The sequence below is a fragment of the Oncorhynchus gorbuscha genome, unplaced genomic scaffold, assembly GCF_021184085.1.
Source record: "Oncorhynchus gorbuscha isolate QuinsamMale2020 ecotype Even-year unplaced genomic scaffold, OgorEven_v1.0 Un_scaffold_333, whole genome shotgun sequence".
In the NCBI taxonomy this organism is placed as follows: Eukaryota; Metazoa; Chordata; class Actinopteri; order Salmoniformes; family Salmonidae; genus Oncorhynchus; species Oncorhynchus gorbuscha.
The window spans coordinates 1023321-1047421 of record NW_025745189.1 but is presented as its reverse complement, the minus strand read 5'-3'; the positions used below and the strand labels follow the sequence as shown (position 1 = coordinate 1047421).

General features: G+C 48.1%; 1 protein-coding gene across 1 annotated transcript in view; it reads right to left on the bottom strand.

Moving 5' to 3' along the window:
• adamtsl5 (ADAMTS like 5) overlaps positions 1-24101 on the bottom strand; it is a 75187-nt gene that overhangs the window by 18250 nt on the left and 32836 nt on the right. The window contains exons 3-7 of the mRNA XM_046333042.1: positions 20832-20992; positions 20058-20118; positions 18691-18796; positions 17966-18093; positions 8088-8208 (exon numbers count right to left, since the gene is read on the bottom strand). Of these exons, the coding sequence (XP_046188998.1) occupies positions 8088-8208; positions 17966-18093; positions 18691-18796; positions 20058-20118; positions 20832-20992 (577 nt within the window). The remainder of the gene's footprint in view (positions 1-8087; positions 8209-17965; positions 18094-18690; positions 18797-20057; positions 20119-20831; positions 20993-24101) is intronic.

The following is a 24101-nucleotide window of genomic DNA, read 5'->3' as shown; positions in this document are numbered from 1 at the left end:
GTGATAGATCTGCACAGGGCTGTTGAGTTATGAAACTGATCTAGTTGTATGTGATAGATCTGCACAGGGCTGTTGAGTTATGAAACTGATCTATATGTATGTGATAGATCTGCACAGGGCTGTTGAGTTATGAAACTGATCTATATGTATGTGATAGATCTGCACAGGGATGTAGAGTTATGAAACTGATCGAGATGTATTTTTGTATTAGTGCTAGGCTGGAACAAAGATCTTCACACAATTTGGCCACAAAAGTGCCTATCCTGTAGAGTTCAGCTGTAGGGTTTGAGTTATCAACCTTGAGTTAGGGTTCTGTTCCGCCTCCGGTTAACATTAGTGTTATAGCCTGACCGTGATGATTATTTGAATCTGGTGAGTTAGTACCGGGCTGGAACAAACACCTGCACACCAGACGTGCCTGACCTTAAGAAGATCTTCGAGTTAGAAAAGGTAAGACAAATGTATGAACTCACTACTGTAAGTCACTCTGGATAAGAGCGTCTGCTAAATGACTCAAATATAAATGTATGTATAGCTTGACCGTGATGAGTTCTCTGGGCCCTTGGCTTTTGACCCTGTGGGAAGCAATGATTACGCCCAGCGGCATCAAATCTGTTATGCCTCATTGGGACACACAGCTGCAGGAGGAGAGAAAACCCGGGAAGCCCTCCTAGGCTGCCCAGGCACTCAAACAAAGCCTCCTTTATCTCCATGTTGTCTCCTCACTCAAGCTGAACCATCATGAAGCAGTACAGCCTCTCTTCAGTCACTGTGCCCACACGCGGCGCCAGCTCTACAGAGGATTCTGTTTCAGAACTCAAGCTGAACCATCATGAAGCAGTACAGCCTCTCTTCAGTCACTGTGCCCACACGCGGAGCCAGCTCTACAGAGGATTCTGTTTCAGAATGGAGCGCAGTGCCAAATCGCACGCCAGAGGTGTTGGCCGCTTTGTGTGTGTATGTCTGTGTGGGTTTGTGTGTGTATCGAGGGGAGGGGGGAGGCGGAATTTATTATTGTGTATTCTTGTTTGGGTGCCTGTGTCTGCCTTGCACAGAGTGCAAGTGTGTGTCCTTGTGTGTGTGTGTGTGTGTGTGTGTGTGTCCTTGTGTGTGTGTGTGTCCTTGTGTGTGTGTGTGTGTGTGTGTGTGTCCTTGTGTGTGTGTGTGTGTGTGTGTGTGTGTGTGTGTGTGTGTGTGTGTCCTTGTGTGTGTGTGTGTGTGTGTGTGTGTGTGTGTGTGTGTGTGTGTCACAACTTGCAGGCTTGTTTTCAAATTGCTGTGCGTTTTGTTGCCAACCTACCTGTGTATTCTTGTTTGGGTGCCTGTGTCTGCCTTGCACAGAGTGCAAGTGTGTGTCCTTGTGTGTGTGTGTGTGTGTGTGTGTGTGTGTGTCCTTGTGTGTGTGTGTGTCCTTGTGTGTGTGTGTGTGTGTGTGTGTGTGTGTGTGTGTGTGTGTGTGTGTGTGTGTGTGGTCACAACTTGCAGGCTTGTTTTCAAATTGCTGTGCGTTTTGTTGCCAACCTATTTTGCTACCTGACAACTTTACGGGTTTCACTTTTTAATTACCGTTCATATATTTATTTTTTCCTCGACTTTTTCACTCCGGACGCTTTATCTGGACACGATTCGTCAGGACCTCCAACAGCCGAAGCTAAGTAGTAACATTAACATGATGCCTTCTAATTGCAGCCGCTGTGCCATTTACGGCGAGGATAGCTGTACTGCAAGCCCAGCTTCAGACGCAATCGTTAGGCAAGGGTAATTTCAGTGTAGGAAAGGATGAAACAGCGTCTGTGCCACCAGTAAGTACAGATAGTAGTATAAATCCCCTGGCACAGTCCCCGCAGCCGGACAACTTTCTCACGGTTTCTGGTAGGAAATGCTGTAGGAACGCTCAACCGGTGTCGCTCATTCAGCAGACAGAAACTTTCAACCGGTTCTCCCCATTAAGCAGCGGGTCGGTGTCAGAGGCCGAGTCTTCTCTGGTCTCTACTCCTCCCGTTACGGGGTCTGAGACGCCGAAGCTTCCCACCATTAGCTCTGACAAATTGAAAACTCTAGTCATTGGCGACTCCATTACCCGCAGTATTAGACTTAAAGCGAATCATCCAGCGATCATACACTGTTTACCCGGGGCAGGGCTACCGACGTTAAGGCTAATCTGAAGATGGTGCTGGCTAAAGCTAAAACTGGCGAGTGTAGAGAGTATAGAGATATTGTTATCCACGTCGGCACCAACGATGTTAGGATGAAACAGTCAGAGATCACCAAGCGCAACATAGCTTCTGCGTGCATATCAGCTAGAAAGATGTGTCGGCATCGAGTAATTGTCTCTGGCCCCCTCCCAGTTAGGGGGAGTGATGAGCTCTACAGCAGAGTCTCACAACTCAATCGCTGGTTGAAAACTGTTTTCTGCCCCTCCCAAAAGATAGAATTTGTAGATAATTGGCCCTCTTTCTGGGACTCGCCCACAAACAGGACCAAGCCTGACCTGCTGAGGAGTGACGGACTCCATCCTAGCTGGAGGGGTGCTCTCATCTTATCTGCCAACATAGACAGGGCTCTAACTCCTCTAGCTCCACAATGAAATAGGGTGCAGGCCAGGCAGCAGGCTATTAGCCAGCCTGCCAGCATAGTGGAGTCTGCCACTAGCATAGTTAGTGTAGTCAGCTTAGCTATCACCATTGAGACCGTGTCTGTGCCTCGACCTGGGTTGGGCAAAACTAAACATGGCGGTGTTTGCCTTAGCAATCTCACTAGGATAAAGACCACCTCCATTCCTGTCATTACTGAAAGAGATCATGATACCTCACATCTCAAAATAGGGCTACTTAATGTTAGATCCCTTACTTCAAAGGCAATTATAGTCAATGAACTAATCACTGATCATAATCTTGATGTGATTGGCCTGACTGAAACATGGCTTAAGCCTGATGAATTTACTGTGTTAAATGAGGCCTCACCTCCTGGCTACACTAGTGACCATATCCCCGTGCATCCCGCAAAGGCGGAGGTGTTGCTAACATTTACGATAGCAAATTTCAATTTACAAAAAGAAAATGACGTTTTCGTCTTTTGAGCTTCTAGTCATGAAATCTATGCAGCCTACTCAATCACTTTTTATAGCTACTGTTTACAGGCCTCCTGGGCCATATACAGCGTTTCTCACTGAGTTCCCTGAATTCCTATCAGACCTTGTAGTCATTGCAGATAATATTCTAATCTTTGGTGACTTTAATATTCACATGGAAAAGTCCACAGACCCACTCCAAAAGGCTTTTGGAGCCATCATCGACTCAGTGGGTTTTGTCCAACATGTCTCTGGACCCACTCACTCTCACAGTCATACGCTGGACCTAGTTTTGTCCCATGGAATAAATGTTGTGGATCTTAATGTTTTTCCTCATAATCCTGGACTATCAGACCACCATTTTATTACGTTTGCAATTGCAACAAATAATCTGCTCAGACCCCAACCAAGGAACATCAAAAGTCGTGCTATAAATTCACAGACAACACAAAGATTCCTTGATGCCCTTCCAGACTCCCTCTGCCTACCCAAGGACGCCAGAGGACAAAAATCCGTTAACCACCTAACTGAGGATCTCAATTTAACCTTGCGCAATACCCTAGATGCAGTTGCACCCCTAAAAACTAAAAAAATGTCTCATAAGAAACTAGCTCCATGGTACACAGAAAATACCCGAGCTCTGAAGCAAGCTTCCAGAAAATTGGAACGGAAATGGCGCCACACCAAACTGGAAGTCTTCCGACTAGCTTGGAAGGATGGTACCGTGCAGTACCGAAGAGCCCTTACTGCTGCTCGATCGTCCTATTTTTCTAACTTAATTGAGGAAAATAAGAACAATCCGAAATTCCTTTTTGATACTGTGGCAAAGCTAACTAAAAAGCAGCATTCCCCAAGAGAGGATGACTTGCACTTTAGCAGTGATAAATTCATGAACTTCTTTGAGGAAAAGATTATGATTATTAGAAAGCAAATTACGGACTCCTCTTTAAACCTGCGTATTCCTCCAAACCTCAGTTGTCCTGAGTCTGCACAACTCTGCCAGGACCTAGGATCAAGAGAGACGCTCAAGTGTTTTAGTACTATATCTCTTGACACAATGATGAAAATAATCATGGCCTCTAAACCTTCAAGCTGTATACTGGACCCTATTCCAACTAAACTACTGAAAGAGCTGCTTCCTGTGCTTGGCCCTCCTATGTTGAACATAATAAACGGCTCTCTATCCACTGGATGTGTACCAAACTCACTAAAAGTGGCAGTAATAAAGCCTCTCTTGAAAAAGCCAAACCTTGACCCAGAAAATATAAAAACTATCGGCCTATATCAAATCTTCCATTCCTCTCAAAGATTTTAGAGAAGGCTGTTGCGCAGCAACTCACTGCCTTCCTGAAGACAAACAATGTATACGAAATGCTTCAGTCTGGTTTTAGACCCCATCATAGCACTGAGACGGCACTTGTGAAGGTGGTAAATGACATTTTGATGGCATCGGACCGAGGCTCTGCATCTGTCCTCGTGCTCCTAGACCTTAGTGCTGCTTTTGATACCATCGATCACCACATTCTTTTGGAGAGATTGGAAACCCAAATTGGTCTACACGGACATGTTCTGGCCTGGTTTAGGTCTTATCTGTCGGAAAGATATCAGTTTGTCTCTGTGAATGGTTTGTCCTCTGACAAATCAACTGTACATTTCGGTGTTCCTCAAGGTTCTGTTTTAGGACCACTATTGTTTTCACTATATATTTTACCTCTTGGGGATGTTATTCGAAAACATAATGTAAACTTTCACTGCTATGCGGATGACACACAGCTGTACATTTCAATGAAACACGGTGAAGCACCAAAATTGCCCTCGCTAGAAGCATGTGTTTCAGACATAAGGAAGTGGATGGCTGCAAACTTTCTACTATTAAACTCGGACAAAACAGAGATGCTTGTTCTAGGTCCCAAGAAACAAAGAGATCTTCTGTTGAATCTGACAATTAATCTTAATGGTTGTACAGTCGTCTCAAATAAAACTGTGAAGGACCTCGGCGTTACTCTGGACCCTGATCTCTCTTTGAAGAACATATCAAGACCATTTCGAGGACAGCTTTTTTCCATCTACGTAACATTGCAAAAATCAGAAACTTTCTGTCCAAAAATGATGCAGAAAAATTAATCCATGCTTTTGTCACTTCTAGGTTAGACTACTGCAATGCTCTATTTTCCGGCTACCCGGATAAAGCACTAAATAAACTTCAGTTAGTGCTAAATACGGCTGCTAGAATCCTGACTAGAACCAAAAAATTTGATCATATTACTCCAGTGCTAGCCTCTACACTGGCTTCCTGTCAAAGCAAGGGCTGATTTCAAGGTTTTACTGCTAACCTACAAAGCATTACATGGGCTTGCTCCTACCTACCTCTCTGATTTGGTCCTGCCGTACATACCTATACGTACGCTACGGTCACAAGACGCAGGCCTCCTAATTGTCCCTAGAATTTCTAAGCAAACAGCTGGAGGCAGGGCTTTCTCCTATAGAGCTCCATTTTTATGGAACGGTCTGCCTACCCATGTCAGAGACGCAAACTCGGTCTCAACCTTTAAGTCTTTACTGAAGACTCATCTCTTCAGTGGGTCATATGATTGAGTGTAGTCTGGCCCAGGAGTGGGAAGGTGAACGGAAAGGCTCTGGAGCAACGAACCGCCCTTGCTGTCTCTGCCTGGCCGGTTCCCCTTTTTCCACTGGGATTCTCTGCCTCTAACCCTGTTACGGGGCTGAGTCACTGGCTTGCTGGGGCTCTCTCGTGCCGTCCCTGGGGGTGCGTCACCTGGGTGGGTTGATTCACTGTTGTGGTCGGCCTGTCTGGGTTTCCCCCCTTTGGGTTGTACCGTGTCGGAGATCTTTGTGGGCTATACTCGGCCTTGTCTCAGGATGGTAAGTTGGTGGTTGTAGATTTCCCTCTAGTGGTGTGGGGGCTGTGCTTTGGCAAAGTGGGTGGGGTTATATCCTTCCTGTTTGGCCCTGTCCGGGGTGTCCTCGGATGGGGCCACAGTGTCTCCTGACCCCTCCTGTCTCAGCCTCCAGTATTTATGCTGCAGTAGTTTATGTGTCGGGGGCTAGGGTCAGTTTGTTTATCTGGAGTACTTCTCCTGTCCTATTCGGTGTCCTGTGTAAATCTAAGTGTGCGTTCTCTAATTCTCTCCTTCTCTCCTTCTTTCTCTCTCTCGGAGGACCTGAGCCCTAGAACCATGCCCCAGGACTACCTGACATGATGACTCCTTGCTGTCCCCAGTCCACCTGGCCATGCTGCTGCTCCAGTTTCAACTGGCCTGGGCCCTAGGACCATGTCCCAGGACTACCTGACATGAGGACTCCTTGCTGTCCCCAGTCCACCTGGCCATGCTCCTGCTCCAGTTTCAACTGTTCTGCCTTACTATTATTCAACCATGCTGGTCATTTATGAACATTTGAACATCTTGGCCACGTTCTGTTATAATCTCCACCCGGCACAGCCAGAAGAGGACTGGCCACCCCACATATGCTCTCTCTAATTCTCTCTTTCTTTCTCTCTCTCGGAGGACCTGAGCCCTAGGACCGTGCCCCAGGACTACCTGACATGATGGCTCCTTGCTGTCCCCAGTCCACCTGACTGTGCTGCTGCTCCAGTTTCAACTGTTCTGCCTTATTATTATTTGACCATGCTGGTCATTTATGAACATTTGAACATCTTGGTCATTTTCTGTTATAATCTCTACCCGGCACAGCCAGAAGAGGACTGGCCACCCCACATAGCCCGGTTCCTCTCTAGGTTTCTTCCTAGGTTTTGGCCTTTCTAGGGAGTTTTTCCTAGCCACCGTGCTTTTACACCTGCATTGTTTGCTGTTTGGGGTTTTAGGCTGGGTTTCTGTACAGCACTTTGAGATATCAGCTGATGTACGAAGGGCTATATAAATAAATTTGATTTGATTTGATTTGATTTGATTTTGTGTGTGTGTGTGTGTGTGTGTGTGTGTGTGTGTGTGTGTGTGTGTGTGTGTGTGTGTGTGTGTGTGTGTGTGTGTGTGTGTGTGTGTGTGTGTGTGTGTGTGTGTGTGTGTGTGTGTGTGTGTGTGTCTTTCCCTCTGCTGCTTGAACACTCGGTCACTGTCCTGCAGGAATCACTTAAGTTGAGAATTCCATGGCAGAGGGCCAGAGCTTATAGTTTGGGGGGCCTCTGCTTTGACCCTCAGAAAACACAGAGGTCATTTATGTGCCTAGAGTAACATTCTGTTGACACTCTGTTTGTACATTCTGTTTCTTAGAGTGCAGCAAGTACCATTAGTGTTCGAAACTTCATGAATCCAGCTTTGACTAAACATATACACTGTGTACAAAACATTAGAAACACCTGCACTTTCCATGACACACACTGACCAAGTGAATTCTATGATCCCTTATTGATGCCACCTGTTAAAGCCACTTCAATCAGTGTAGATGACGGGTTAAAGAAGGGGTTTTAATCCTTGAGACAATTCAGACATGGATTGTATATGTGTGCCATTCAGAGGGTGAATGGGCAAGACATAAGATTGAAGTGTCTTTGAACGGGGTATGATAGTAGGTGCCAGGCGCACCGGTTTTAGTCAAGAACTGCACCGCTACTGGGTTTCTCCGCGCTCAACAGTTTCTTCCTGTGTGAATCACTGGGCCTCCACCCAAAGGACATCCAGTCAACTTGACACAACCATGGGAAGCATTGGAGTCAACATGGGCCAGCATCCCTGTGGAACGCTTTCAACACCTTGTAGAGTTCATGGCTGACAGACTGAGGCTGTTCTGAGGGCAAAAGGGGGTGCAACCAAATATTAGGAAGTTTGTAATGTTTTGTACATTCAGTGTGTCAGCCTTTGACATTTTGTTTGCTCTGTCTATGCTTTGAGTGTGTGTGTGTGTGTGTGTGTGTGTGTGTGTGTGTGTGTGTGTGTGTGTGTGTGTGTGTGTGTGTGTGTGTGTGTGTGTGTGTGTGTGTGTGTGTGTGTGTGTGTGTGTGTGTGTGTGTGTGTGTGTGTGTGTGTGTGTGTGTGTGTACCTGCTCCCTGTGCATTCTGGTACACACTCCTGTGGTGTAGGCAGGTGGAGTTCTGTCCTCCACACACCATACAGGCATCCTCCTGCTGGTCCGAGCCCAGGATCAGGTCACAGCCCGGTGTCTGCACAAGACAGACAACATACAGGCAACGTTCAGGCAACGCACAGGCAACGTTCAGACAACACAGAAAAAGACAACACAGAGACAATTAACATAAAACCAGACACACAACAGACAAAGCAAAAACAAATCAAGGTTGAAAACCAAATACCCCAAGATACCACCTGAAAAAGAGCACCAGTAACTGCTGATGGCCTTGTTAAACGTAGACCCAGTGAAATGCCACAAGCAGCACTGCAGATATTGAGATGAGTGAGATGCAAGACTTCACTCTCACATAGTCACACACAGCATCTGCACATGTACATGGGTTCACTTTACGTTGTTACAACGTGGGACCCACGGAACCAAAATGGCTGAGAATTTGTGCCTCGCGCTTCAACGCTCTTAGTTGTTGCGGAAATTGACCCACGCTGCTGTTTACTTTCTGTGTTTATGTCATATTGCTGGGTCCTACCTACCTTTAAGGGACGATCAATCCAGGTACCTGATTAGACTCTTTTACTATGCCTCAGACACACAGCTTTATGACTGGTTTTTCATCATGACACATTCACACCACGTCCGGGAGTTCAGAGTCGGTAACCCTTTGTCAGAAAAGAGCCTATGGAAAAGTCTAGTTGTTTTCTCCTTTCTCAGTAAAAGTGGGACTGACCTCTGACCCCGGCTTGGGCAGGCTGACTCCCAATATATCAGTCGTAACTCCATGTCTCTCCTCTCATCGTCTCTCCTCTCAGGAGTGACGATGAGAGGAGAGACGTGGAGAGGAGAGACGAGAAGAGACGATGATGAGAGGAGAGACGTGGAGAGACGATGAGAGGAGAGACGATGTGAGGAGAGACGATGAGAGGAGAGACGATGAGAGGAGAGACGATGAGAGGAGAGACGATGAGAGGAGAGACGATGTGAGGAGAGACGAGAAGAGGAGAGACGAGAAGAGAGACGAGACGAGAAGAGGAGAGACGATGAGAGAAAAGACGAGGAGAGGAGAGACGTGGAGAGACGATGAGAGGAGAGACGATGAGAGGAGAGACGATGAGAGGAGAGACGATGAGAGGAGAGACGATGCGAGGAGAGACGATGCGAGGAGAGACGATGCGAGGAGAGACGATGCGAGGAGAGACGATGCGAGGAGAGACGATGCGAGGAGAGACGATGCGAGGAGAGACGATGCGAGGAGAGACGATGCGAGGAGAGACGATGCGAGGAGAGACGATGCGAGGAGAGACGAGAGGAGAAAATAGGAGACGAGGAGAGATGGTGAGAGGAGAGACTAGGAGAGACGATGAGAGGAGAGACAGAGAGACGATGAGAGGAGAGACGAGGAGAGACGAGGAGAGACGTGGAGAGACGATGAAAGGAGATACGAGGAGAGGAGAGACGTGGAGAGACTAGGAGAGGAGAGACATGGAGAAACAATGAGAGGAGAAAATAGGAGAGACGATGAGAGGAGAGACGATGAGAGGAGAGACAAGGAGAGACGATGAGCGGAGAGACAAGAGACGAGGAGAGGAGACGAGAGGAGAGACAATGAAAGGAGAGACCATGAGAGGAGAGACGATAGAATAGGAGAGACGTGGAGAGACGGTGAGAGGTGAGATGAGGAGAGGAGAGACAAGGAGAGGAGAAACGAGAGAGACAATGAGAGGAGAGACAAGGAGAGACGATGGAGAGACTATGAGAGAGACTATGAGAGAGGAGGAGAGACGATGAGAGAGAGACGATGAGAGGAGAGACGATGAGAGACGATGAGAGGAGAGACGATGGAGAGGCGAGAGGTGGAAAGAATCGGAGAGGAGAGAAGAAAAAAGAGACGAGGAGAGACGATGAGAGGAGAGACGATGAGAGGAGAGAATAGGAGAGGAGAGAATAGGAGAGGAGAGAATAGGAGAGACGAGAATAGGAGAGACGAGAATAGGAGAGACGATGAGAGGAGAGACGATGAGAGGAGAGACGATGAGAGGAGAGACGATGAGAGGAGAGACGATGAGAGGAGAGACGATGAGAGGAGAGACGATAGAATAGAAGAGACGTGGAGAGACGGTGAGAGGTGAGATGAGGAGAGGAGAGACAAGGAGAGGAGAAACGAGGAGAGACAATGAGAGGAGAGACAAGGAGAGACGATGAGAGAAGAGACTATGAGAGGAGAGACGAGGAGAGACGATGAGAGGAGAGACGATGAGAGGAGAGACGATGAGAGACGATGAGAGGAGAGACGTGGAGAGGCGAGAGGTGGAAAGAATCGGAGAGGAGAGAAGAAAAAAAGAGACGAGGAGAGACGATGAGAGGAGAGACGATGAGAGGAGAGAATAGGAGAGGAGAGAATAGGAGAGGAGAGAATAGGAGAGACGAGAATAGGAGAGACGAGAATAGGAGAGACGATGAGAGGAGAGACGATGAGAGGAGAGACGATGAGAGGAGAGACGATGAGAGGAGAGACGATGAGAGGAGAGACGATGAGAGGAGAGACGATGAGAGGAGAGACGATGAGAGGAGAGACGATGAGAGGAGAGACGATGAGAGGAGAGACGATGAGAGACGATGAGATGAGAGACGATGAGAGGAGAGACGATGAGAGGAGAGACGATGAGAGGAGAGACGATGAGAGGAGAGACGATGAGAGGAGAGACGATGAGAGGAGAGACGATGAGAGGAGAGACAAGGAGAGGAGAGACAAGGAGAGACGATGAGGAGAGACGAGGAGAGGAGAGACGAGGAGAGAGAGGAGACGAGGAGAGGAGAGACGAGGAGAGACGATGAGAAGAGAGACGAGGAGAGACGATGAGAGACGAGGAGAGGAGAAATACCAACCCAACAAAGCACTTTGAAGCCTGGCGAAAAGCATCATAACATCATATATATTAAAACACTCAGAGAGAAGCTTTTTTACATTTTAAATGTAACCTTTATTTAACCAGGCTAGTCAGTTAAGAACAAATTCTTATTTACAATGACTGCCTACCGGGGAACAGTAGGTTAACTGCCTTGTTCAGGGGCAGAGCAACATATTTTTACCTTGTCAGTTTGGGGATTCGATCCAACACCGGTTACTGGCCCAACACTCTAACCACTCGGCTAGCTGCTGCCCCAGATTCAAGTGGGCCTCTGTGTATGTTTGAATGTGTGTGTGTGTGTGGGGTCAGGGGTCATTTGCTTGCTACACACCAGTCAGATTACAATCTGTATGTTCCTCCTGCAGTGCAGAGAAAACCAATCAAGTGGGAGTTTCTAGAGTAGAGACCAGCAATCTAGGAAACATATAATTATCTACCCCTCACACACACACAGTGAATCTGTGTACGCAACAGTATATGAATCAACACAACAAGCTACCTGAGTGCACGAGGCACTCTTTACTGTATACATGAATACGCCCACACACACACACACATTTAGTCCAGGCAGCTATGTGTAGTGTGGGCCTGAACTCAATCTGTGTCACGCCGCCTTCCAGACCAGCTGGACTCTGCATCTGCTTCCTGTCCTAGACCACGCCCCCTGGGACCTCAGACAGTTTAGGGCCACCGCTGACCTCACGCCCCATAAATCCCCTCATACACATCAACTCACACAAAGACATACAAGCACACACACAGACATAAAGACCAAAATGCTAATGTTCACACTCCTACATTTCTCTGCACACACACACACATTTTGATTTTGGGATTTGATGGAGGACCATAATGTACTAATGACCAAAGCCTCAACCTCTGGGGAGAGAATTGATTTTCCAATCATCTCCATCTGCTGGAGTGTGTGGGGGATGGGAGAACCCTATTACAGAGGTGTGTGTGGGGGATGGGAGAACCCTATTACTGAGGTGTGTGTGTGGGAGAACCCTTTACTGAGGTGTGTGTGGGAGAACCCTATTACTGAGGTGTGTGTGTGGGAGAACCCTATTACTGAGGTGTGTGTGTGGGAGAACCCTATTACTGAGGTGTGTGTGTGGGAGAACCCTATTCCTGAGGTGTGTGTGGGAGAACCCTATTCCTGAGGTGTGTGTGGGAGAACCCTATTACTGAGGTGTGTGTGGGAGAACCCTATTACTGAGGTGTGTGTGGGAGAACCCTATTACTAAGGTGTGTGTGTGGGAGAACCCTATTACTGAGGTGTGTGTGTGGGAGAACCCTATTACTGAGGTGTGTGTGGGGAGAACCCTATTACTGAGGTGTGTGTGTATGGGATGGGAGAACCCTATTATTGAGGTGTGTGTGTGGGGGATGGGAGAACCCTATTACTGAGGTGTGTGTGTGGGGGATGGGAGAACCCTATTACTGAGGTGTGTGTGTGGGGGATGGGAGAACCCTATTACTGAGGTATGTGTGGGGGGATGGGAGAACCCTATTACTGAGGTGTGTGTGGGGGGATGTGAGAACCCTATTATTGAGGTGTGTGTGGGGGGATGGGAGAACCCTATTACTGAGGTGTGTGTGTGGGGGGATGGGATGGGAGAACCCTATTACTGAGGTGTGTGTGGGGGGATGGGAGAACCCTATTACTGAGGTGTGTGTGTGGGGATGGGAGAACCCTATTACTGAGGTGTGTGTGGGGGATGGGAGAACCCTATTACTGAGGTGTGTGTGGGGGATGGGAGAACCCTATTACTGAGGTGTGTGTGTGGGGATGGGAGAACCCTATTACTGAGGTGTGTGTGTGGGGATGGGAGAACCCTATTACTGAGGTGTGTGTGTGGGGATGGGAGAACCCTATTACTGAGGTGTGTGTGTGGGGGATGGGAGAACCCTATTACTGAGGTGTGTGTGTGGGGGATGGGAGAACCCTATTACTGAGGTGTGTGTGGGGGGATGGGAGAACCCTATTACTGAGGTGTGTGTGGGGGGATGGGAGAACCCTATTACTGAGGTGTGTGTGGGGGGATGGGAGAACCCTATTACTGAGGTGTGTGTGTGTGAGTGTGTGTCCCTGAAAGGGCCCCTCGTGCATCCCTTGTTGCATTGTTCCACATACACAGAGCAACAACATGTTTGTGTCCATGTGTCCCCGTGTGTCCCCGTGTGTCCCCGTGTGTGTGTGTCCGTGTCCCCGTGTCCCCGTGTGTCCCCGTGTGTGTGTGTCCGTGTGCGTCCGTGTGTGTCCGTGCGTCTTTCTCTGCTGCTTGAACACTCGGTCACTGTCCTGCAGGAATCACTTAGGTTGAGAATTTTGTGGCGGAGGGCCAGAGCTTAGAGTTTGGGGGCCTCTGCTTTGACCCTCAGAACACACACACACACCGAATTTATGGGCCTAGAGTAACATTCTGCTGACGCTCTGTTTGTACATTCTGTTTCTTAGAGTGCAGCAAGTACCATTAGTGTTCCCTTATCGAAACTTCATGAAGATTCTTGCTACGTAGCTTAACTTTCTGAACATTCGAGACGAGTAGTCCACTTGTCATTCCAATCTCCTTTGCATTAGCGTAGCCTCTTCTGTAGCCTGTCAACTATGTGTCTGTTTATCCCTGTTCTCTCCTCTCTGCACAGACCATACAAACGCTCCACACCGCGTGGCCGCGGCCACCCTAATCTGGTGGTCCCAGCGCGCACGACCCACGTGGAGTTCCAGGTCTCCGGTAGCCTCTGGAACTGCCGATCTGCGGTCAACAAGGCAGAGTTCATCTCAGCCTATGCCTCCCTCCAGTCCCTCGACTTCTTGGCACTAACGGAAACATGGATCACCACAGACAACACTGCTACTCCTACTGCTCTCTCTTCGTCCGCCCACGTGTTCTCGCACACCCCGAGAGCTTCTGGTCAGCGGGGTGGTGGCACCGGGATCCTCATCTCTCCCAAGTGGTCATTCTCTCTTTCTCCCCTTACCCATCTGTCTATCGCCTCCTTTGAATTCCATGCTGTCACAGTTACCAGCCCTTTCAAGCTTAACATCCTTATCATTTATCGCCCTCCAGGTTCCCTCGGAGAGTTCATCAATGAGCTTGATGCCTTGATAAGCTCCTTTCCTGAGGACGGCTCACCTCTCACAGTTCTGGGCGACTTTAACCTCCCCACGTCTACCTTTGACTCATTCCTCTCTGCCTCCTTCTTTCCACTCCTCTCCTCTTTTGACCTCACCCTCTCACACTTTCCCCCCCTACTCACAAGGCAGGCAATACGCTCGACCTCATCTTTACTAGATGCTGTTCTTCCACTAACCTCATTGCAACTCCCCTCCAAGTCTCCGAACACTACCTTGTATCCTTTTCCCTCTCGCTCTCATCCAACACCTCCCACACTGCCCCTACTCGGATGGTATCGCGCCGTCCCAACCTTCGCTCTCTCTCCCCCGCTACTCTCTCCTCTTCCATCCTATCATCTCTTCCCTCCGCTCAAACCTTCTCCAACCTATCTCCTGATTCTGCCTCCTCAACCCTCCTCTCCACCCTCTCTGCATCCTTTGACTCTCTATGTCCCCTATCCTCCAGGCCGGCTCGGTCCTCCCCTCCCGCTCCGTGGCTCGATGACTCATTGCGAGCTCACAGAACAGGGCTCCTGGCAGCCGAGCGGAAATGGAGGAAAACTCGCCTCCCTGCGGACCTGGCATTCTTTCACTCCCTCCTCTCTACATTTTCCTCCTCTGTCTCTGCTGCTAAAGCCACTTTCTACCACGCTAAATTCCAAGCATCTGCCTCTAACCCTAGGAAGCTCTTTGCCACCTTCTCCTCCCTCCTGAATCCTCCTCCCCCTCCCCCCTCCTCCCTCTCTGCAGACGACTTCGTCAACCATTTTGAAAAGAAGGTCGACAACATCCGATCCTCGTTTGCTAAGTCAAACGACACCGCTGGTTCTGCTCACACTGCCCTACCCTGTGCTCTGACCTCTTTCTCCCCTCTCTCTCCAGATGAAATCTCGCGTCTTGTGACGGCCGGCCGCCCAACAACCTGCCCGCTTGACCCTATCCCCTCCCCTCTTCTCCAGACCATTTCCGGAGACCTTCTCCCTTACCTCACCTCGCTCATCAACTCATCCCTGACCGCTGGCTACGTCCCTTCCGTCTTCAAGAGAGCGAGAGTTGCACCCCTTCTGAAAAAACCTACACTCGATCCCTCCGATGTCAACAATTACAGACCAGTATCCCTTCTTTCTTTTCTCTCCAAAACTCTTGAACGTGCCGTCCTTGGCCAGCTCTCCCGCTATCTCTCTCTGAATGACCTTCTTGATCCAAATCAGTCAGGTTTCAAGACTAGTCATTCAACTGAGACTGCTCTCCTCTGTATCACGGTGGCGCTCCGCACTGCTAAAGCTAACTCTCTCTCCTCTGCTCTCATCCTTCTAGATCTATCGGCTGCCTTCGATACTGTGAACCATCAGATCCTCCTCTCCACCCTCTCCGAGTTGGGCATCTCCGGCGCGGCCCACGCTTGGATTGCGTCCTACCTGACAGCTCGCTCCTACCAGGTGGCGTGGCGAGAATCTGTCTCCTCACCACGCGCTCTCACCATTGGTGTCCCCCAGGGCTCTGTTCTAGGCCCTCTCCTATTCTCGCTATACACCAAGTCACTTGGCTCTGTCATAACCTCACATGGTCTCTCCTATCATTGCTATGCAGACGACACACAACTAATCTTCTCCTTTCCCCCTTCTGATGACCAGGTGGCGAATCGCATCTCTGCATGTCTGGCAGACATATCAGTGTGGATGACGGATCACCACCTCAAGCTGAACCTCGGCAAGACAGAGCTGCTCTTCCTCCCGGGGAAGGACTGCCCGTTCCATGATCTCGCCATCACGGTTGACAACTCCATTGTGTCCTCCTCCCAGAGCGCTAAGAACCTTGGTGTGATCCTGGACAACACCCTGTCGTTCTCAACCAACATCAAGGCGGTGGCCCGTTCCTGTAGGTTCATGCTCTACAACATCCGCAGAGTACGACCCTGCCTCACACAGGAAGCGGCGCAGGTCCTAATCCAGGCACTTGTCATCTCCCGTCTGGATTACTGCAACTCGCTGTTGGCTGGGCTCCCTGCCTGTGCCATTAAACCCCTTCAACTCATCCAGAACGCCGCAGCCCGTCTGGTGTTCAACCTTCATAGGTTCTCTCACGTCACCCCGCTCCTCCGTTCTCTCCACTGGCTTCCAGTTGAAGCTCGCATCCGCTACAAGACCATGGTGCTTGCCTACGGAGCTGTGAGGGGAACGGCACCTCAGTACCTCCAGGCTCTGATCAGGCCCTACACCCAAACAAGGGCACTGCGTTCATCCACCTCTGGCCTGCTCGCCTCCCTACCACTGAGGAAGTACAGCTCCCGCTCAGCCCAGTCAAAACTGTTCGCTGCTCTGGCCCCCCAATGGTGGAACAAACTCCCTCACGACGCCAGGACAGCGGAGTCAATCACCACCTTCCGGAGACACCTGAAACCCCACCTCTTTTCCGGAGACACCTCTTTAATACCTAGGATAGGATAAGTATTCCCTCTCACCCCCCCCCCTTTAAGATTTAGATGCACTATTGTAAAGTGACTGTTCCACTGGATGTGATAAGGTGAATGCACCAATTTGTATGTCGCTCTGGATAAGAGCGTCTGCTAAATGACTTAAATGTAAATGTAATCCAGCTTTGAGTAAACATGAATTAGTTATAAAAGAAAAAGCCACAAGGAATATCAGCCCTTGACATTTATTTTGCTCCGTCTATCCTTTAGAGGCTGTGTTTGTGTGCGAGCGTGTGTGTGTGTGTGTGTGTGTGTGTGTGTGTGTGTGTGTGTGTGTGTGTGTGTGTGTGTGTGTGTGTGTGTGTGTGTGTGTGTGTGTGTGTGTGTGTGTGTGTGTGTGTGTGTGTGCGTGCGTGCGTGTGTGTGTGCGTGTGTGTGTGTGTGTTCTGACATGTGCACTCTGGTCCTTACGCACAGGATGAGTAAACTACTCCTAAGGGAACCAGAGGAAATGGTCAACACAGTCCCAATACTGCCCAGACAGAGACAGTCCCAATACTGCCCAGACAGGGACAGTCCCAATACTGCCCAGACAGAGACAGTCCCAATACTGCCCAGACAGAGACAGTCCCAATACTGCCCAGACAGAGACAGTCCCAATACTGCCCAGACAGAGACAGTCCCAATACTGCCCAGACAGAGACAGTCCCAATTACTGCCCAGACAGAGACAGTCCCAATACTGCCCAGACAGAGACATTCCCAATACTGCCCAGACAGAGAGAAAGGGGATGCAAGAGTGAGAGTGTGTGCTTTCGATTCCAGTACTGCCTGACACACACACATAGTGAGACCACCTCTCTGCGTAGTGGACACACACACACATAGTGAGACCACCTCTCTGCGTAGTGGACACACACACACATAGTGAGACCACCTCTCTGCGTAGTGGACACACACACACACACATAGTGAGACCACCTCTCTGCGTAGTGGACACACACACACACACATAGTGAGACCACCTCTCTGCGTAGTGGACACACACACACACACATAGTGAGACCACCTCTCTGCATAGTGGACACACACACACATAGTGAGACCACCTCTCTGCGTAGTGGACACACACACACATAGTGAGACCACCTCTCTGCGTAGTGGACACACACACACATAGTGAGACCACCTCTCTGCGTAGTGGACACACACACACATAGTGAGACCACCTCTCTGCATAGTGGACACACACACACATAGTGAGACCACCTCTCTGCGTAGTGGACACACACACACATAGTGAGACCACCTCTCTGCGTAGTGGACACACACACACATAGTGAGACCACCTCTCTGCGTAGTGGACACACACACACAAAATTGTCACTCACCAAGCATTTTCCGTTGACACACACATCTCCAGGCTCTTTACTGCAGGCAGTGCCGTCCAGGACACGACCAAAGTTGTAGTAGAAGTTGTGACCCTGGGCCAGACAGCTCAGCTCACACGGGTTAGAACCTTAGGTTAGGAGGTGGTATCACAAGACAAGGCAAACATACACATATAAACAACCTCCTCATAGACAGACATTACCTCTCACATACGACTAAACAGTACAGTTACTAGAAAGTTGGGTTAGTCACGTTACTGGCTATTCTAGTCTATTATCTCCTCGCCGTAGTACTGCAGGACAGGGTTTAAAACAACTGGACATTTTAATTGATGGAAGCAGGTAACTAGTAGCAGGTGGAGGACAGATGGGAATGGAATGAGGTAGGAGAACGGGGAAGGAGGTATGAAATGGGGGGAAGGGTTGGTGGGGGTAGGGTGCAGAGGGGAAAGGGTGAAACAGGTCAGTGGAGAGTATGGACTGAACTCATAATACAGATGTGGCCAAATGACAAGCAGATTTCCCAATGGACACATGCCACATTTAGTGCGCACACACACACACACACACACACACACACACACACACACACACACACACACACACACACACACACACACACACACACACACACACACACACACACACACACACACACACACACACACACACACACACACACACACACACACACACACACACCTCACACACAATGCCTCACCGACCTCCATGGAAGGTGGTCCATCTGTAACTGTTTCCAGCCACCAGCGGTCTGTCGTTGTAGGCAGAACACTGCATCTCCCTGAAGTCCTCTGAGCCCCCAGCACACCCCTGCAGCAGACAGATACATACAGTAGAGAGACCTGGTTACCCAGTGCTATGTACTCACACATGCCTCAACACACCTCACCACCTTATGTTAATATGTTTAATATACTGTAACCAATACTGACTCACTGTCTAAACACACATGTACGCACCCATACTTCTGACAGAGGATCCTCACCGTACACCTTCCAAGTAAACCGACATCTTGGACGGGATATCTTCAAGAATATATACCATGAAAATATACTATTCACTGAGGGTGTAGATGAAAACTCTGTTGTATCTATCTATTTCTGGGACTCAGATAGAAGTGTATGTACCATTCATATAGTATCAGGAGCTCAACTTGTGTACAGTACAATGGAGTGACAGGTTCATGTGTCAGTGAAAGCGATCACGCCCAGACAGCATACCTGCTTAGTTAAATATAGTAACAGCACAGTTCACATTCACTGAACCAACTTTGTCATCAGCCCTGAAGCACACTTAGCTTATCGTTTCAAAATGTTTGACAACAATACGAAGGTCTGCATCGACCATTCTGTATAGAAATCCATCATTCACAAGTTGTGATTCTGATTACACCTTTTTTCTTGTTGAAGGAGAACAGATGTATCTTTCCCTTCGGTCTGGTTATTCTTAGACAGTGAAGAAAGGGAGAAAGCAGAAAGGGATGATGCAGGGTTGAAAGTGATTGACTTTAGGGCGGACCAGAAATCGAACCCTTGTGTCTCGGGGCAAAGAGTGAATGGGGGTCTGCAGTAGACAGCACATGACAACAAGTCACAGTTACAATGAGATTGTAACACAGTGGAATCTCAAACTCCAAAAAAAAGCAACAAGTGACAAATTGATAGACAACAAATTCCTGTCATACAGACAAGGCTGACGCAGGGTTACAGATCTGTTTGTGATTTAGCCAACTCCTCGTTGTGTTGTGTTTATCCATTGTCTTGCCAGCGTGTCATGTATAGGCCTATGGCAGGAGTCAGAGGAGTTGGCACTTCAACAGGTGAGACCAGGGATGTGTTAATTAGACTATAGGGACTTCCTGGACTCATCCAAAACAAAATGCTCCTTTAAATCTTCCTTTCCAAAATGTTTTAAACCGTTTTCCATTGCGTTGTGTACACAAGCTTGACACTCACTTGGCTGCATGATATTGTGGATGTTGTATTGGGCCAGTAGGTCTTGGCATGATAGACATGTGCAAACACAGCATACTGCTTTCCCTGTGTGGTGATGTCATCGTGTTGACACATACCTTGGTGTTGCAGATCTTGTATTGTCTGGGGTCTCCTGAACATGGTCCGCCAACTGGGTTCCTGGGACAGAGTTCAGTCATTTATGAAAATGACAATGATGTGAGATCCGAGCAGCATTAGTTAATTTTTTTGTCACTGGTTATTTGGATGAATCAGGATTGGGAAAAGGCGATGCTTAAACTGATTCGCCTCGAGTGCATCGCACCTGTGCCCACACGGATCAGCGGGGGGAGACTTGACATTTGCTGGAAATGTACATTTCTAATATATATGAACACCAAAGTTAAACACGCAGCTGACCAAATGATGTGAGATTTTACTTCTGCTTTAACAGAGATTACTGTAAGCCTACTGAACACAGGGATGAGCCTCCAGCAAAATGTTTTCATTTTAGAAGTAATCAATCTGACTGGGGACATTGTGGTCAAAATGTTAAAGGCCCTGTCCAGTTAAAAACTTGATTTTCCTATGTTTTATATTTCCTCAAAATAAGGTTGGAATAATACTGTGAAATTGTGAAAATGATGATAATGCACTTTTAGTGTAAGACTGTACACTTATGGGCACACTAAATAAGGCCACTGGTCATCCCCTTACAGAAATCTGACTTGAATGGGAAAGTTTGTGGTAGTCATTGTGTTCTCATGTTTTATTACTAGATAGACCACAGCAAATACTAGAAAGCAGCATACAAAGACATTCACTGACATTTTTTGAGGATTAACCTGTTTGAAACAAGTCTCTATTGTGATTGGACCATCCCTGGTTCTTACCTGGTGATGCAGGTGCGTGTTCGCACAGAGGCCCCTCCCCCACATGAGCGCGAGCACACGGACCAGCCATTCCACGAGGCCCATTCGTTCCTGTAGTGCAGCTGTCGTCGGGCACGCGCTGAACGACCCTCTGAAGGACCCCACGCAGACACCCAGGAAGACTGAGACACAGAAGGTCAGAGGTCAGCATAATTTATTGACGTAAAGTAAACTAGACTCTATTGATATATTTCTAATGGTTCACATACATTACAAACAACACTCTGCATCAACTGATTATTCATTGATTCCTACAGAATTGATCCCAAAGGGCCAAGGCCATTAGCTTATTGGTTGAAGAATGGATTCTCTAGGGCCCCAATTATGATTCCTTAGAAGATACGTCACTTTGGATTGAACAATTGACTGATTGATTTGGTCATTTAACAATACACTTAGACAACAGTCAAATCAGTTTCCGTTATTACCACTCACACATTATGATTAAAGCAGTACATTCATTCCTAATGAACATGTGGAGCTTTGTGGAGCTCTGGGCCCATGTTCATAAAGTTAGAGTTCATGCCCGACTACATTGCAGACGCATACCAGATCTTACAATGCCTGGATAAGTATTTAACATATCACACTGTGTGTGTGTGTGTGTGTGTGTGCATCAATGTGTTTGTGTGTGTGTGAGAGAGAGGAGGGGTGAAAGCAAGGTATAGGTGAGGTAAATACCATGAATGCGTGAAAGCGGTGTAGTAGGTGTGTGTGTGTGTGTGTTTGTACACAACCTGCTACCGGTCAACAAGATCACCTTGGGGAAGCCAGTTGTTTAGTGCTGTATATAAAAGCTTCATCTCCATCACATAAATCTATTTCAAGAGTGTGTGTGTGTACCTGCACCATTATGTGACAACTGTAAACACAGCCAAACTACAAAATGATGAGAGAACTAAACGGTTCATTTTCAAAAGCATTCCAGGGTTTCTCTGGGGGTGGATTTAAACTGTCAGTGATCCTTCTTATCTTTCATAGGGGAGCAGAGCATGGGCTTCAAAACCTTTCACTTACAGTACACATTATTATGTATCCCTCATTGACAAACATATACTTCTACTGAAAGCCTTGCTGCGCACGTACGTGGTTGACACCTGTGCTGAAGGTGTGTGTTCACCCTGACTTCCTGGTTGGTTACTATTGGCCCGGTTTCAGATCAATCAGTTCCCTTGTTGTGCATAGCTGTAAGCAATATGTTTATATCCCCACCTATCTCTCTGAGAGCCCTAGCCCTGGGTGGAGTTTAGGCCATATTATTTGTATACTAATCAGGTATTTTCAGGTCAATGAGGGAGAGTCACTAAAGGCCAAGTGAGTGGATTGGAAATCAGCCCCAAAATCTGCCTCTTTATAATTGACAGAGTCAGATTTCCCTCAGTTAAGGTTCAGGAGTGACGAGTCTAGAGGACGACATTACACACTCTATCATATGGTCCATGGCAGGGTGACCTGGGGTTACAACCACCGCCAGTTCAATTAGCATCCATAAAGTTGCCGATAGGAAGGCCTGGCATACTAGACTAATGAAAACAACCTCTGACCTTTCCAAACACCCCCCAATCCCCTTTATTATCCCCTTATCCCTCAATATATTCCAGGAGAGGTGATTGAAGGTAAGGTAGAGTGAATCAGGAATCCCCTTCACTTCTACAGAGTAAATGTCATATTTGTCTGAGCCAAAACAGCCCATAGGACAGGAGCCCATCTATTTCTGTAGTGTGAGGCAGCTTGGTGTCCACCCCTTGGACATGCTAGTCTGTCGCAGGGCCTTACCCCCAAACTATCTCCCTTCTGCTGTGTGCCAAGCAGAGAGCCCTCGTTTCTAGAGTCTTTGGTTCAACTCGACCAGGAAACAAACCCACAACCTTACAATCGCAATCTCTTCTTGGACTCCTGAGTGGTGCAGCGGTCTAAGGCACTGCATCTCAGTACAATAGTCCCTGGTTTCGAATCCAGGCTGTCACATCTGTCCGTGATTGGGAGTCCCATAGGGCGGCACACAATTGGCCCAGCGTCGTCTGGGTTTGGCTGGGGTAGGCCGTCATTGTAAATAAGAATTTGTTCTTAACTGACTTTCCTAGTTAAATATAAAATAAATGAATAATGGCAGATAGTTTTACCACAAGACCTCTGAATTGAACGCTCTCAGAGTGGCTTATAGGTAATCAGGTTGACCTGGCTACCAGAATGGATGGACGTCTCAGGGTAGGAGTACTGATCTAGGATCAGGTCCCCCGTCTATGTATTCTTATTCATTGAGATTCAAAAAGGGAATATCCACATTTCTATTCACACCTTTATGAAGACTAAATCATATTATTGGTAACTATGGTAGTTATCAAGGTAGATAGTTGTTTTTCAAGTGTGTAATTTTGATGCATCTGAATGACTCAGGTAAGATTCTGGTAAGAGAATAAAGACTTCCACAAAGTTGAATTGTTGTTTGTGTAACATAGTGGATGGATAAAGCACAGGGGAGCAGCATGATACAGTGTGTTGGCCTTTCTTTGTACATCGTGCATTATTGCCCAGCACCTGTGTAGCAACGCGCCGCAGGTTCATGGTCTCGTGATGAGGTGGCCCTGCCTGCGACTTCAAAATCAATGTCAAGTTTCGAACATTGTACTCCCTGTTCACCCATGAGTGTGTGGCCAGGCAGGTCTCCAACTCAATCATCAAGTTTGCTGACGACACAAGAGTAGTAGGCCTGATTACCAACAATGAGGAGAGCCAACAGGGAGGAGGTGAGAGACCTGGTGGAGTGGTGCCAGGAAAACAACCTCTCCCTCAATGTCAACAAAATGAAGGAGCTAATCGTAGACTATAGGAGACAGCAGAGAGCACACCCCCATCCACATCGACGGAGAGGGTCAAATGTTTCATGTTCCTCGGCGTGCACATCACTGGTGACCTGAAATGGTCCCTTCACACAGACAGTGTGGTGAAGAAGGCCCAGGACCCCAGCCCCCCGAGACATGGCCTGTTCATCCCGCTACCGTCTAGGAGGAGACAGTACAGGTGCTTCAAGAGACTGGGACCATCAAATCTGGGATCGAGAGGCACAGTCACTACTAGCCGGCCTCAGCCCAATACCCTGCCCTGAACCTAAGACACGGTCACTAGCCGGCTACAACCCGGGTTATCTACCCCACACGTTAGAGATCACTGCCCTATGTACATAGAGTCATTGAACACTGGTCACTTTAATAATGTTTACATACTGTTTTA